Below are 15,953 nucleotides of genomic sequence, written 5' to 3' on the forward strand. Positions count from 1 at the left end.
CCTTAACAGGTAAGAAAGGGAGAGGGCCACCTGCCCAGCGCCCCTACGGGACACACAACCCCGTTCAAAGGACACGCACACCGTTACACCTCCAACCGGAATAACAAAGGCGATGGCGAACCCGTCTAGACCCCAGGAAAAGAAGAGTCCTATCGACTAGAGAACGCCAAACTTCCATCCTCTCAGCGGGGTCCCCTGCCCGCGGCGTCGCCAATTCCGTGGCTCCCGGGAACTGCGGCGGGGCTGCGGGAAGGCGGAGGAGGGGCCGAGCGGGGGTCGGCGACGGGGAGCCGCCCGGACGGCGCTCACCCCGCGCGGCGGGGCCGAGGCCGAGGGAGCGACGGCGCTCTGGGGACACCCCCCCCGACCGGGCCAGCGTGGGGCACACTCACCTGCGGAGCCGATTTCCATTCATGGAGCTGGGGGGAGTGCTTCCAGCGAGAAGGGCGCCCGCCACTGGGGGGCAAGGAGGCGGCGAAGCGGGCGACGCGGCGCGACAAGCACTCTGACTCGGCCCCGAGGCGGGGTGGCGACGGCTTCCTCTCAGCGAGCGCGCTCGGAAAGCCCTCGTCAGGAAGGGCCGCCGTCGGGAGGCAGCACGCCACTAGGCGAGAGGAAGGAGAAGCGTGAGGCGAGGAGAGGGGAGCGCGGTGCGGAACTTGCGTCGCCCGCGGCCGCTGACGCTCGGGCTGCCCCTCCACGACTGCGGCGCCGCGGCCGACCTCCCCCGGGGCCGTCCCCGGAAGCCCGCTGGCGTCAGTTCCGCTGCCCCGGCTCGCCGGACGTCCAAGCCTCGCCTCTCCGTCCCAAGCCGAGCGGGCGCGACGTCGGTGCGGACGCGGCCGGCGCGGGGGACGCAGGGGAGGTGTGGGGAGCGGGCGGCTTGTGTGGGCGGAGCTTGGGGCACGCGCGGCGGGGCGGGGCGGGGCGGGGCGGGGCGGGGCCTCCCCTGGGCTGTGCCGGCCGGAGACGACCCGGCGGGGCGGGGCTCCTCGGGCCACCCCGGTGCGGAGCCCTGCCTGCCTGCGACGTCGCGGAGGGCGGTGTCGCTTACCTGGGGAGGCGCTACCTGGAGCGAGGCTGGTCCAGGTGCAGGGGCCCCGTGCCAAGCAAGTCTTGGGCAGGGCCACCCTCCTTCCCGAGCCTCTCCCTCCACGCGCCTCCTCCTCAACTAGTGGTCAAATAAGCATTACAGTGGATCACTCCAAGCCCGTAGGGTTTCTTTGACGACGATTTTGGGGGTAAAATGTACAATTTAGCTTGGGAGATTAAGAACCAGGACATTACACAAACATCAGATCGAATAATTTCCATGTTTAAAACTCTTTAATAGTGTCTTGTCACACTAAGACCCAAACTCCTTTCCAGGGCCCAAACGCACTGTGACGGGGGCCCAGCTGTTCTCTTCAAGCAAGACTTCGCTATGCTACCGCTGTGCTGGTCTAACTCCCCCAACGGGCAAAGCGCTTCTTTTTGCTACTGGGAGTCACTTTCAGTTCCCACGGCAAGGAACCCTCTCCTTTCTCTCCACCCCACCCCTCCTTTATACACCTCAATTTAAGACTTAGGCTTTTTCGGCTATGGGAGGGCACCCGTTTTTCTATTACAGTATTTCCTTAATAATCCTGTTCTAATCTGTAATTTGTTTTTACTAGTTTATTGTGTGCCCCCTCTACCAATAGAACGTAAGATTAGGTTACTAGGACAAGCACATTAACTGGCAAATAGTAGGTCCTTATTATTTGTTTCCTTTAATGACAGGTGATACTATTTTACTTAGGCTGAATGATTCATGACTTTTCCCTATGTTCCTAAGCTTACAAAGTCAAAGTACATTCTTTTTTTAAAAGCTGGGACAAAGAGGAAAAGGAGAGAAAATATCCTATCTTAAATCATCCCCTTTCCTTCTCCAATCACTGGGACTTTGGATCAATCACTGAGCCTCCTGGCTTCAGATTCCTCATCTGAAAACTGGAGAGAATATGTACCTTATAGTAGTTGTGAGATTAGGGAATGTGCATAAAACACAGAAAACCCTCCCTAAATGTTAGTGAATAAAAAAGTATTTACTGTATTTACCATTTTAAAGCACTTACTAGATACACATACCGTAAACACTTCATAAATGGGTGGGATTCAAACCCATTTCTGATACCACTTCTTTCTCTTTTTCCTTCCCACCCATAACCCATTTACTGAAAATGCCCTCCCCAATTTTAAAATGTCAAATTAAATGTCACCAGATGAAACACTGTATCTTCAAAGTTACTTTCAATCCTTGACTAGACAAATCCAAGCCTATAGCAGCATCTGACAGGGTAAATACCAACTGTTGTGCAAAGGTCTATCACACCTTCAACCCCCAATTCTAGAACTGGTTCCTCAAGTGACTGCAGGCTTCTTCGGCATCTCCCAGAATAAGCAAGTTGATGGTGATGAACCTTGGAGGTGGGCCACTGTCTTCTTTGCTGACATTGATGAAGCAGGATTTGGACTTTCTGATTAGATCCAGTTTAATAAATGTCAATGATGCCTTCCCCCCTACTTCTGCTATCCAGGGACCCCCACCTCTTCAGAACAGGCCCAAGTGAAAGGTTCATGAATTATAGTATCAGGAAGTGGGAAGGCAAAAAACATTTGAATGATTCTGCCAAAAGCAAAGTTGTATGAGTCTTTCCCCTGACCACGTGCACACACTAGTTTTGAATACCCTCATTCCCAAAGGAGTCTGCTCTTAAGGGCATAGAACAGTGCCATTGTGCATCTTGTTAACTGTCATAGCCCGTGCCTACAACAGTGCCAGTACCTGGCACATAGCGACATTCTGTAAATATTTTGGGGCTGGATGAATAAATGAGTGGGCTTCAAGAATGGGGCTCGGGAAGCAGGCTAAAACTCTGCCCTCATCAAACGTGGCACTGGTTGCTCTCAGAAGGGAGAACTACAAAATAGTAGAGAAACCTCAGGGGCAAGGAAATCAATGCTCGCTGAAAGGTGCATTCCTAGGCTTTCTGTGCTACACACACAAAATTACTGGATGGGAGCAACTGGAGAGAATCCTCTCCTCTCCCATGAGCTGTAGTTGACTTGACACTTGGGTTCAAATCTCTTCTCCTAGACCAGTTTTTAAATAGCAGAAAGCAAGCTAGAGTTGACCCTTGAACAACACGGAGGTTAGGGGTGCTGACTCTCAGGGAGCTGAGAACCTATGTATTACTTTTAGCTCCTCAAAAACGTAACTAGAGATATCCTTCAGGACCTGGAGTGATTGGCTCCAGGACCCTGTGGATACCAAAATCCAAGGATGCGCAAGTCCCTTACATAAAATGGTGTAGAACATGAAGTCTGCTTTCCACACCCATGGACTCCGAACCAGGGACTGAAAATATTGTTTTTGATCTGCAGCTGGTTGGTTCACGGATACAAAACCTGGGGGGATACACGGGGCCGACTGTATATGTATTGAAAAAAATCCACACATAAGTGGACCTACACAGTTCAAACCTGTGTTGTTCAAGGGTCTGCTGTACTTTGTACTGCAGCAGGATACAGTATAAAACATACTGGCTTTAGGGACACTCAGAGCTGACACTGCAGGCCCTCTGCTACTATCTGTGATCCTAAGAAAGTCACTCTGAGCCTCACATTCCTCCTCTGTAAAAACCAGAGGACTTGAGTAGAGCAGACACTGCTGGATACCTACCCAACAGCCCTTCTTTCTTGTCTAACAGACATGATTTGCCTTTCTAAGCCACACAAGTTAGAGGTAACTCCTAATTAAGCTAAGCCACTCATGATGGATGGTCTTATTTGCTTTGCCAATGACAGGAGTGGGAAGATGACCCAGTTCTAGCAAATGAGACATGATGCCAGATCAGCTGGGGCTTCCAGGGATTTTCTTACTTTACATGAAACATTGGAAAAACTTAGTCCCTCTCCTGCAAGACATTGTTTTGTCAGCATTTCCTCCCTAGAATTATGGAAGCCATCTGGGACCCTTAGGTGAACTAGCATGAGGATAAACCCACATAGAGGATAGCAGAACAAAAAGACTGCAAGAACATGGTTTTTTGGTTTTATCATTGAGCCACTAAATTAATCAACCTTGGGGCCATATTAAATCAGGATATCTTGTCAAGTAATAGTTTCCTTATTTAAGCCAACTTAATGGGAGTTTTGTTACATGCAACTGAAGGTAATTGATAAATCACTTCCCATGAATGTTGTGCTGATGTAATTAAATAAGATAAACAGATACTGTGCAAAACACCTAGCCAAACACTTCAAAGTTCCCAAGCCTCCTTTTTCCATTCACTTCCATTAACAACTCATAAGCTTTTTCAAAAAAAACTGGCTGGGATCTCCTACTGCCTCCTTTAAGAAATTTACTTGCCTTCAATAGGTGAGGACAGGGACGGAGGGCTCCTTAGAAAGGTCCCTCAGATTTCTGTCCCTAAAAGACACCACCAAGAAGATAGTGGTGAAGCTGTGCAGTCCAGAGCAGAGGACAATGTGTTCCTGCAGGGCAAGCCACGCTGGCCTAAAAAAACCTCGATATGGCATCCTGGGGAAGATAGTCATGGTGCTCAAGTGAAGAACTGAAATGTACCTTATCCCCAGCAAGTCCACTTTTCCAGCTACTCCTTGACATAGCTGCTTTACAGGAGTGCCTCTCTCATGCTCTGCATTTCTAAGCTTGCCAGGTTTCCTCAGCCGATAGCCAGAGGAATAAATGTCTAGAAAGCTAGAAACAGGGAGAACTATTTGCGACAATTCAATGCGACTTGCCATTCAAACCGTACACGCAACAGTCTGGAAATTGCCCAGACTCAGAACTTGAAAATAGTCTTCTCTTTGTACTGTAACCCTTTCCTTTAGCCCCCAAACCCTAACTGCCAAGAGATTTGGGTTCTGCTAAGCCAAGAGATACCCAACAAATACCCACTCTCACTCTGCTCCAAGCCACTTGCTAGATAAAAATGTGCTACAATACATGTTGCTGAATGACAGGGCAGAGGGAAGGCTGTCCCACCAATACTGCAATGGGATGTCCAGGGTGCTAGGACAACCCTTAACTTAATACCTTGAGCTCCAGGACCAGACCAATCAGGCCTTGGGCTCCCATCATCTTTTTCTCTTGAATAGCAACCAACAGCCAAATCTTGAAACCTTTTTAAACATGCATCATTAATAAAATTGAAACGTATGGCAAAAGAAAAAAACGTGCCGTAATGATCATCATCCTCCTTGCTCTGCTAACTACTTCTGCTTCACTAAGGGTCATACATTTGTTTTAAGTCTTATTTCAACTGGGAAAAATCTCCCCCACGTTCCAGTTTGCATTTAGAGTACAGCCAAGCCCACTCACCCTTGCTTCTAAAAAGGAGCATGGAGTCTGGCTGGCTTGCTCCCAAGGGAATTAATTGGTCAGGTGGTAGCCACAGGTTAGCTCTGCAATTTGAAAAGTCACAACACTTGGCCTCCAGGGGAATGCTAGGGCCCACTTATGTACATAATAGCTGCCAATGAAAATTTATCACTGGGCCCTGTGCCAGAATCCTCCTCTGAGCAATCTTCCCACAGAACAACAATGCAAGCAGTAGCAGGGAGGAATGCCACAACTTACACCATCAGCTTAAGGTACAAAAACCATAGAACTTCCAAGTTGGGGTGAGAGTGAGAAATGATGGTAATATGGTTAAGATTCTGCTTACCTGAAGATTCAGAAATGCTGAGTCCATCCTGTGCACTCAATATCACCTTTTGATTCCCCGCCCCCACCCCACGTATGCATAAACTACACATTTCTAGCTCATTTCAATTCTATTCACAAATACATGCTATGGCCCTAAGATGGCAAAAATGGATAGGATGTAGTTTCTGTTCACAGGAGCTCACAGGCTCAGGGGGGAAACAAGATACGAAAATAAAGAGAGCAAGCTGCTAAGTGCTATCAAGTGCACTGCAACACCATCTATGACACTGGTTAGGAACAAAAATAGGTTTGTTTATTTTATTCTTTTACAAGTATCTCCTGAGGACAGGAGGAAGCTGGAGGTGGTGGTGGTGGTTGTGGTGAACAACTTGGAAGTCCTAGTCTTATAGCCTTATTCAAATTAGGTTTTCCAATGCTCATTTTCAAGAAGTACTGGAGAATGACCATAAAGTTATAAAATCCAAGAGAAGATGGGGTGGAGAATGATAAACGGAGTAGGAAAAAATACCCCTTCCTCACTGCTGCAGTTCGTGGTGTTAATCACACCTTCTGGGATCCTATTCCATGCTCTAGATTTTTCTTCCACCTCATTAAATCAGTCAAAAATATACAAGGTATCTACTAGTGATGTGACATTCATTTTAGGTTCTGCTTCCTCTCCTCGTCCCATTGTTTCCTAGTTGTACACAATGTTTCTCTCACTCGTCCCTTAAATTGTTTCCTAGTTGTACACAATGTTTCTCTCACTCTACTCTTTTCTAAACCATCTTGTTCACTTCTATGGCTTTAACTATCATCTATAAGAATATGAATCCCATTATCTATAATTGCAGTTTTGTAGTCTTCCCTGAGCACCAAAACATAAGTGTTTACTGGAAACCTTAACCTCATTGCCCCATGGGAACCTCAAAACTCAGTCTATACAAGCAAGGCTAATTGTCTTTCTTCACAAAATTCACCACCTTCCTTCTACAGTCTCCCCCCTCCCCATCTTGGTTAAAGGAATGTCCCAATACACTCACTTGCTTCAGCAGAAACCTGGGCATCAGCCCCATCTTCCCCTTCCATCATCCATTTAGTCTTATCAGTTCTATCTCCTGAGTGTTTCTCAAATCTGCCCTTTTTTCTCTAACTTCATTGCCTTATAGCCTTCTTCCAGTCCCTCATTATCTTTCTCCTGTACCAAGGGACTATTTGGCTACTCATACCCCCGCACCAAACTTTAAGCACCTTAAGGAGAGAGACGGTTTTTCCTCATTTTTGAATTGTGTCTGCCTTTCCCTCCACAATACTGCTGGACACAATACTTCGCGTGTTTGTGGAAAATAAATGGAGGCCCTGTCAAGTATGATTACACACAATCCGCAATTTCAACACTCTGGAATTTGTCTTATCCACTTTCCTCCTTTAGAAGTGATGGTTCTGCTCTTGTAGCAATCTAATATTCTAACCTAAAGTTTATCAGAGATATAATTAATCTAAAAGTTTGCTTTGCTAATAGGAAAAGAGAGAGAGACAGAGAGACAGACAGAGAGAGAGAGACCGCACTTTAGAAATAGAAGCCACCGTTGTCTTTATAAAACAGAATTGTGCTGCTGCTGTTACTTTAGAAGGAACTGTACAGTACAGCTGCTGGGATAATTTTACAATAGACTCGACAAGGTACAGCTCAAAGCAGGACACAAACACAAGTCTCAAAGGGAAACAAATGCAAACAAGAACACAGCTGTGGGGCTCCAGGGACATTTCCTTATCCATGCTGGACTTGAGAGGGAGAAAAAGTTTAAAAAACTAAAGTAATACCCAGAGTAGTTACACATGTCCACCAGATGGCTGCTAAGTGCCAACATCACACACCAATCAGGTTGGACTGTGTGCACAAGAAAGTCATTTCATTTTTCCTTATTGCTACTACACCAGGGGGCTTGATGCATTCGACACATTGTCTTTACTTGCACAATCCTTGGAGAGTTCATTTTCCTTTTTAAAGAAGAAAATCTGCCTTCCCCACCTGATTGATTTCTTTTTTGAGTCATTCTCTCCACTTCCTTTCTTGGGCTCCCAAACAGCAGCCAGAGGTTCTAAGTCAGTAGGAGTAGAGTAAGAAGACAGCACCAACCTAGCGTCTCCCTCCCTGCTCAGGGAGAAAGCAAGTCCTAATAAATGGGGGGAAAAGAGAAAATCAGAGCATCCCCTCTCCCCAATTCGCTTAGAAGGCCAAACAGAAAAGAGTGTCTTGCAAATCCCTGCCAAGATCAAAGTTTAAGAAGGAAGGCATCCCAGCTACCATCCTGGATTGACTGAGGCCCAGTGAATATAAATAAAAATAGCTTCCCCTGATGTCATTTCCAAAATTGCACTTTGGCTAGTTTGAGATGACTTTTCCCCTGAAGGAGAAAAAGCTTCCATCCTTCTTGGTTACCCATGACACCAGGTCTAAAACACTGTCCTATCGGCCTTGCAGATATTCCTTGGGCCAAGTCAAGAAGTCAGTGTCCCCTTGACGCTACCCATCTTGAGTGCTAGTCTCATTTACAGAATTCTGGACAAGAAAAAGGGAACTCCAAGAACACTGTTGCTTTGCCAAAGAGGAGCTAACTAGGAAGTGGGAACCAGGAGCTTGGCAGAGGTTTCACACGTTAGGTGCCTTCTTCAGCATTATTCTGTTCTAAGGCTAAATGTCCAGCAACAAGAGCCCCAGGCTTATCCCCAGAGGCCAGCGTAGCACCTCAACCCACAATGGGTCAGGCTGGACTGGAAAAATGAGCAGTGCTCTCCTTTCCCATCTCTGATCCAAATTCTCTCCATTCTCTTCCCATTACTCTCTTCTTCCCCCGTGTCCATCCCCTAACCTTCCAACCCTGGATACTCAAGTACCTCAACCCTAACAGATCCTCTGAAAACAGAAGACCCAGGTAGAGAGAAATGGAACCAGATCTAGAAAAAACAATGACAAAAACCAACTCCAAGGAGTGGACAGGTGTGGAAGTTGCCAGAAGCCCCCTGACTTCCTGCCATTTGTTGGCCTGCTGCTCTAACCTTGTGTAAGCTTGAGGGCAGTCCTGCCCAGAGAGGACATCACTGGGCTTGGGGGACAGACTCTTGGTCTTCTGTAGCCAAGGAGCGAGGCCTGACTTTGCCAGCTAACAGTAGGATTATTGTAGCCATGCAAAGAATTCATCATCACATAGGCAGATAGGCAGGCAGATCAGCAAGCAAGCTGAGTGAATAGGAAAAAAAAAAAAAAAAAGGAAGCCAGGGAAAGACAGAAGAGGAAAAGCAAGGCAAGAGAGTGGAAGAAAGGGAGCAAGAGGCCTGTCTAAGAGAATGAGGCTGGGGTCAACCCAGAGCTTCCTCAGAGCTTAAGTGAGAAGCACCACGTAAACCAAATCCAAGAAAGTCAAAGCTTGTTGCCAATACCAGCTCCCAACCTGCAGCACCATCTTTCAAACAAGAATAATCCTCAAGGTCAGGGTATTTTTCAAGTCTCAAAGAATAAAAACAAAAAAAAAATCAGAGCAAGAAGTCATTTTTTTGCCGTTGCTCAAGCTGCTTCTCTTGCTTTTATTTCTTGAATGGCATGTGCAGTGCCAAAGGGCTCAAAAATGCATTTCAAGCCCCAGCTCTAAACCCAACTGGAGAGAGTGAGGCAAAGAGAAAAAGGGTAGAACACAAACTTGCTGTTGAGAGTAGGTGGCTACCACCAGCTCCCTATGAATATTTGCAAATGCTGGTGAATGACTGGACCCTCCAGGAATAGTGCCCTGATCCCAGCCCCAAAATGCACCCAAAAAGAGAACATGCAGAGCCCATTGTCCCAAGAGAGCTCCCCTCCCCTAAGGGTGGCTGCACACGAAGTAGACAGTATTATGAAGGTGATGGACAGGGCAGACGGAGTGTTGGCATCATTCTCTTTAGGCACTTGTGTAAGGAATGTAGGCTCTCCAGTGAGCTGCCTCCTCCCAGGGCCCTCCATTCTGTTCTTCAGCTTGGCTGTGCCCATGGGCACCCCATGCTGTAGCCAGTAGGAAAGAAGCAAAGGAGGAGTTACTCAACAGTCCTGATGCCTTCCTCCATAGTCAATGTTTGTGCTACGTTTTGTGAAGTCGCTGAACAAAGTAGCCAACCAGAACAGAACCTGGGAGAGACTGTTTTGCATAGCAAATCTGGATCTGTACAAGGGCTGCTGGGGAGGGGAAATGGTAGCTCTAACTGCACAGGCCTGGATTCAAACCGGCCTTCCTCCAGCTGGCTTCTAAGCCTGAGCTAGGTCTAAAGTGTCATGGTTTCATCACCAAATTGGGGCAAGCCCAAGCCCAGGCTCCTCACAAAGAGGCATTTCCACACTGAAGCTCCAACTTCTCAGCCCAAGCAGTGGGAAAGGACAAAATGAACAGTGAAGGAAAGAGGGGGCCTTGCCTCAAGGCCTGCAGGTACCAAGTGAGAACCCCCTACTTCACCAGTTCTATAAGACAGCCAAATCCCATCTCTATCCAGGGGGAGACACACACACACACACACACACACACGCACATACACACCCATGCCACCCACTCACATGCCCTAGTGGGAAACCAGGAAAAATTCATTTGTGTAAACAGAAGCAATAGGGAGCAGCAAAATCACCCAGCCTGTTCATAGGACACGCTGGAATCTGGGATGAGCCAAAGTGTCAGAGGACAGTCCAGAGGAAGGGAAGATGCACTTGCAGGAAAGAATGCAGGGCAGTGCAGCGGGAGCCTGTAGCAAGAAAAAGGTATTTTCTGCACAGAGGAAGGATGGAGCCTGAGCCCCCCCTTGGGGAGATCACCACCCCTTACCTAGGCCAAAGAACAAGTCAGGTACATAGTTCCTTCTAATGGCTCAATGTTTCTGGGATGTAAACTCATTGGGCATGGGAGGGATTTCCAGATTTTGGCAATAGACTCAAGTTATGATATAAAAATAACATTTAGTTTTTGCTTTTTCCTTATTTTAGACCTAAGGATCGTTTGTTATAAGACACCCCAGTTAAGAAATATTGAAACATAAGAGACTTGACTTGACCATCAAGGGAAAAAAGAAGCCAAGAGTGAGAAAAGCTATGAAAGTAACTCCAGACACAGGCAGGTGGGAAGGTGGAGGGTATTGGGAGGAAAGGAGGCATAAGTGGAAAGGCCAAGGGCCAGTCATCTCAGCAGCTCCGAGACTTGTCAGGTCTGAAAGTGCAAATGTCAATGGATTTTAACCATCTTGAGGTTGTAATCTTTTTAAAAGCTCAATGAATATGGAAGTAAATTCCTTCAAATGCAAAATAGCTGGCGCTCTGGTTGGAGGCTTGTTGGGTTAGGGGTATTTCTTCCCCACCTACCTCCTCTCCCCCCCACCCCATCCCCCCAAAGAAAGGTACAAAAGGTTGCAGTTCTGCAGCATTACCGTTACAGGGAAGGCACTGGTTACCCACCAGCGGGTGGAAGGAAGACAGGGTCGTGTCACTTCAGGGCTAAGTGCCATAGTGCCTTAAGTCTTATTAGGGGCTGGATGTCTGTCAGGGAGGAGGTGAAAGGTAGGGTAGAAAAGGTGGAGAGAGAGCAATAAGGGGAAGAAGGGGGAGGGGTAGCAGCGGGGGAGGAGGAGCAACCAAAACCATGAGATTAAAAATCTTCCTACAAACTGGATTCTCAACCCATTAAAACATCTTGTATCCTAAAATATTGATCTGGGTCTGGTTTCGTTTTTCTTCTTAAACAAATCTAGACCTTTTCTGATTAAGGCTCCTAAAAAATCCTTCCCTCCTCCCACCCACTTTCTCAAGCCGCTCACCTTCCCATCTAAAGTATCAAACCCAAACCTACCAGCTTTTGTCCGAAGGGCTGCAGAGCCGACCTTACCAAGCTGTCAGGCATGAGTCTTTAGCACTGTGAGTCACGTGAGACACCTGTGTGTATGGTGGGCACCAGTGCTGCCCCTCTTGGTCCAGTGGGGTCAGGGCCATGTGACAAGATGGGGTGGGGGGTAGGGGGCATGAGGTGGATATCAGAGATTTCTTGGCTGGTGGTCTGGCTTACTGGCCCTGTTCCCCACCCCTCTGCCCCCTCTGTAGAAGGAAACAAGGCCTTCTGTGCTCCTCCCTACCCTACCTCCCTCCTCCCTGATTCCTCTGGATTTGGGCGGCACAGCTCTTGGGGCTTGGAAAACTTTCTTCTATCCAATGAGGTAACAGCGTTCTGCCTTCAAGCGAAGTACATGGTGCGCAGAGTATCCTGGTGAACCTGCACGGCTTTGGCCAGGGCCTGGGGGTCCCGCCCATTGCTCTGCCCCGATATGTGGCTCCCCTCTCCACTGAAAAGGAAAAATGAAAGAAGTCCTTCCTGGTGAACTGAGCTGCTGCTAATCCCTTCCCCCATCCCCAGGGTGCCAATTCCCACACCAACTTAAAGGGAAAAAAAACAAACAACAACCCAGATTTGGGCAGATGAACCCAGGGACACCAAATTAAACAATACCCATTTCCTTCTACTCAAGGAAAGTTGGGTCTGTACCAGAGACTGAAGCAAAAAGGAAGCCAGCCTGCTCTCAGGCCTCACCTGTCATGTTCCTTGTCCACTAGGTGGTATCGTGCCCGAAAAGCCACCAGGCGGGCATAGTAGGCAGGTGCTGGGATAGAGACGGAGCGTGTGCATCGTACATAAGTGTGGCATAGTTGGTACGTCAAGATCTGGAGCTCATCCGCTGTGAAACGGTTGTCATCCCAAAGGACATAGTAATGGGATGGCCGGCTGGTACCCTGGGAAGATAGGAAGGTGAGAGGCCCCAGGTTGGGCAGAGGGGATGGCTGATGATAAGGAACAGGATCACTGTTAAGAGTATGGCTAAGTTGGAAGACCCACCCATGAACAGTCAAACACAAAGTCACCTATATCACAAAGTACCCTTCTTATGGGCAATTTGCCTAAGATGTTCAAAGTACACTGCTGTTTAAGTACACTGAGGGCTACTGAGACAATAATCCTGATTTGAATGCCACTTGATGACTGATATATTGCAGAGGCAGTGGTAAAAGTCAACTACTTTTTGGCCCATTGGAAACCCCAGGACACAGCCCGGCTACCTGGATGCCTGCGTGGCTGCACAGATAGAAGTCAAACTCAAACGGGTGGGTGATGTTGGTGTCCACAGTGGTCCCAGCTGGGATGTTACCACTCTTCCCAATCTGTATAGAGACAAAGACAACCGAGATCCCAAAACCTGCCTGGCCCTAACTAGGGCCCCGACTCAGTTCTACTCTGACTCCACCAGAATCCCAAGAGTAAAGCAGACGTTGCTGTTCCGGAGGGCATTGGGTCTTGAAATAATGGACTTCTCAAGTCACACAGACCTGTGTTTAAGTGCTGGTTTCACCGTTTATTAGCTATATGATCTTAGCAAGTCATTTAACCTTTCTGAGGTTAAACTGGAGATGATAGTACCTACCTCACAGGGCTACTGTGAGGAAGACGCCTTGTACAGTGTCTGGCACATAGTAGAAGTTCAATAAATGGTAGTTCCCTTTCCCTTCTCTGGGAGCTGGTCTATATATGGGGTCTATAGGCCAGGGTGCTAGGAGGAGGGAGAGGAAGTATAAGGGAGGGAGGGGAGAAGGGGGGAACAAAGGGAAGGAGGTGGTAGAGGAAGGACCACAAGAACTAGGGGGAAGAAAGGGGCCAGAGAGAATGAAGAGGCCAAGGACTAAATCCCCAGATAGTATCTCAAGGGCTTCTTTCATAGCAAGAGAAGGGAGACAGGATGAGGGTATGGGCGGCTTCCGCAATCCCTCACTCACTCGCTCATTCTTGTCAGCACAGAAAAGGCGGGTGTGATGGCGTTTTTGCACCACAATATAAGTGATCCCAGGTTGGTAGTCCTTTTCCAGTTTGATGCAGGCATCACGAATAGCCAGCAGCTCATAGTGGAGGATCTAGGCACAGGGTGAGGAGAGAGACAAAGAGACATACAGCTCCTCTTGAGTTCACACATCTTTCTGATGTTGCCACTTATAATAGGGCTTTTTGCTCAGTTTCCCTTTATAAGCTGACACCCAACCATTAGAGATGATGGGCTCTTCCTGCCAAAATCAGCCTTATATGTAGTTCACCTGATGTGTTCCTATAAAACCTTGGCCCTCAGCAGAGAGCACTCACCTGGTTCCTGTGCATAAAGAGATCCCAAATCAAGACAGAACAAAAGTTCACAGAGAAATCACTAAAATCACAATGCCCAAAATAAGGTCAACTGCAGGATCAGGAGGAAAATGGGTATTCCCTGTGAGCTTCAAGAGCAAACAAGGTTGGAACCATGAGACAAGAGTGAGCACATAGTCCAGGGATGGGTGCAGAGGGAGTAGATGAATTAAGTCCTACAAAAAAGCAGGATTATGAGAAAATGGAACAGCTAAAGAAGAAGCCACAGGTAAATAACCATAGGCAATGGTTGTCTTGTGGCCTTGGATTTATCAGATACAGGGGGTCAAAACTGGATGGTAGAAGTGGATAGAATTTGGAATCAATTAGAACTAGGGTTAAACCCAAGTTTTATCTAGCTGTATTCCCTTGCGCAAATTACTTAAACCCTATAATTCCCATTTTCTCCATAACTACTAAAGTTACTAATAAGACTAGCCTTCACAAAGCTGCTGTGAAGACTAAACAGATAATTAAATAAAACCATAGAAAGCCTAGTAAGGGCTTAATAATTGCTGATGGCTTTGCTAAGCAGTTTGAATTTTAACCCAAGGGTATATGAAGCTAATAGACACTTCTGAACAGAGAAATGATACAGTAAATTTATCCAGTATTTTAGGAAACACTAGATGCCTTGGAGGAAACAGCATAATGGTTAACAGCATGGACTTTTGGGCAGACCAGCTTGTCTGAATCCAGGTTCCATCACTTACTAGATTGGGTGACATTGAAGAAATCATTTAATATTCCAAACCTCAGTTTTCTCATCTGTCAAATGGAATAATTATTATCTCACAGTGCTACTGTAAGCATTAAATAGAATTCATATGATGTGCTTAACACAGTTGATGGCACATAAAAGGTACCCAATAGATGGTAGCTATATTGTTATTAAATGGTAGTCAAAGAGACCAGTTCAGCATACTAAACAACAGAATATGCAGTCTTAAATGAAAAAATATATATGAAGGCTTGGCGGGCAGAAAGAATAGGAGGAACATTGTGAAGAAAAATCAATAGCAGTGAGTCTCAGAGCGTGGCCTCCAGACAAGCAGCATCACCTGGGAACTTGTCAGACTACAAATTCTAGGGCCCTATCCTAGACTCACTGAATCAGCACGTCTAAGGGTAGAGGCCTCCAGACTGTTTTAACAAGCCCTCCCCATGACCTGGATGCATGCTCAAGTTTGAGAACCACTGGTCTAAAGAATCAGTCTTCTACATGAGCCAACTAGTAAACAGGCACCGAGGGTCTTCTGTTCTAAGAAGCAAGGTCTATGGACGCTTGTACACACCATTTCGTCATTGTGATCTCTGCTCCCAAGCCTATTCCATTTAGCGAAGTTCCCAAGTAGCACGTCCAAGTGCCAATAGCTTAGAAAAGGTCACAGTACTCTCTGCTCCCATTAGACCCTTAATATACAGGTTTTTTCCCGCCTACTGTGGGCCCTACCTGGGGGAGCTGGCCTTCAGGAACCCCATCTCGGTAGAAGATGATGCGCGTAGGCTTGAAGCGGGTGGACTTGTAGAACTGGATGAGCAGCTCACGCACCATGTAGGATAAGTCTTCAATGATCTCCTGCCGAGGTCGCTGCACCCGCACGGTGGCACAGTAACGGCTGGGGTGGGCATCCATACTGCCTACCACCTGATGATCAAAGGAGCAGAATCAGGCCCCAGAAACTCCACCCTCCTAACACAGTCAGGCTGTAGGTTTGGGCAAAGGCTTCTCAGCAAGAAAACAACACTATCGAAATGAGTAGGGTTTTGGATTCCATGAACCCTGGTTTCAATCTCTGTTCTATCACACATGCAGAAGTTACTTAATCCATCTCATCTTCTTTTTCCTCCTCTCAGAGGGAGACAGGAATAAGAATACCACCTGCTTGCAGTGCTATTACAGTACACATAAAGCACCTTGCACAGGGCAAAGCCCACAGTAGTTACTTGGTAAGTGTGATTTCCCTCTCCCTTGCAGAGGTGCATGTGAAGGTTTGGCACTACTAGCTTGCAGAGTAACCTCATCCAACCACAGGTTT

At 47.3% G+C, this 15,953-nt stretch overlaps 2 protein-coding genes across 6 annotated transcripts in view; both read right to left on the minus strand.

Moving 5' to 3' along the window:
* The window catches only part of LOC308500297 (protein argonaute-3), a 98,736-nt gene extending 97,956 nt beyond the window's left edge, over positions 1-780 (minus strand). Inside the window, exon 1 of one of the 3 annotated variants that reach the window (XM_081054700.1) lies at positions 393-780. In XM_081054700.1, coding sequence (XP_080910826.1) covers positions 393-411 — 19 coding nt within the window. In that variant the 5' untranslated portion in view covers positions 412-780. The remainder of the gene's footprint in view (positions 1-392) is intronic. The other 2 variants (XM_081054701.1, XM_081054702.1) reach the window with 2 other exon arrangements.
* A 5,215-nt stretch (positions 781-5,995) lies between these two features.
* LOC308500579 (protein argonaute-1) overlaps positions 5,996-15,953 on the minus strand; it is a 36,591-nt gene continuing 26,633 nt past the window's right edge. For all 3 annotated transcript variants that reach the window (XM_081055731.1, XM_081055730.1, XM_081055732.1), the window contains 5 exons: positions 15,368-15,562; positions 13,518-13,652; positions 12,807-12,908; positions 12,283-12,482; positions 5,996-12,037 (listed from right to left, as the gene is read on the minus strand). In XM_081055731.1, coding sequence (XP_080911857.1) covers positions 11,929-12,037; positions 12,283-12,482; positions 12,807-12,908; positions 13,518-13,652; positions 15,368-15,562 — 741 coding nt within the window. In that variant the 3' untranslated portion in view covers positions 5,996-11,928. The remainder of the gene's footprint in view (positions 12,038-12,282; positions 12,483-12,806; positions 12,909-13,517; positions 13,653-15,367; positions 15,563-15,953) is intronic.

The sequence above is a fragment of the Rhinolophus hipposideros genome (genome assembly GCF_964194185.1).
Source record: "Rhinolophus hipposideros genome assembly, chromosome: 8".
Classification (NCBI taxonomy): Eukaryota; Metazoa; Chordata; class Mammalia; order Chiroptera; family Rhinolophidae; genus Rhinolophus; species Rhinolophus hipposideros.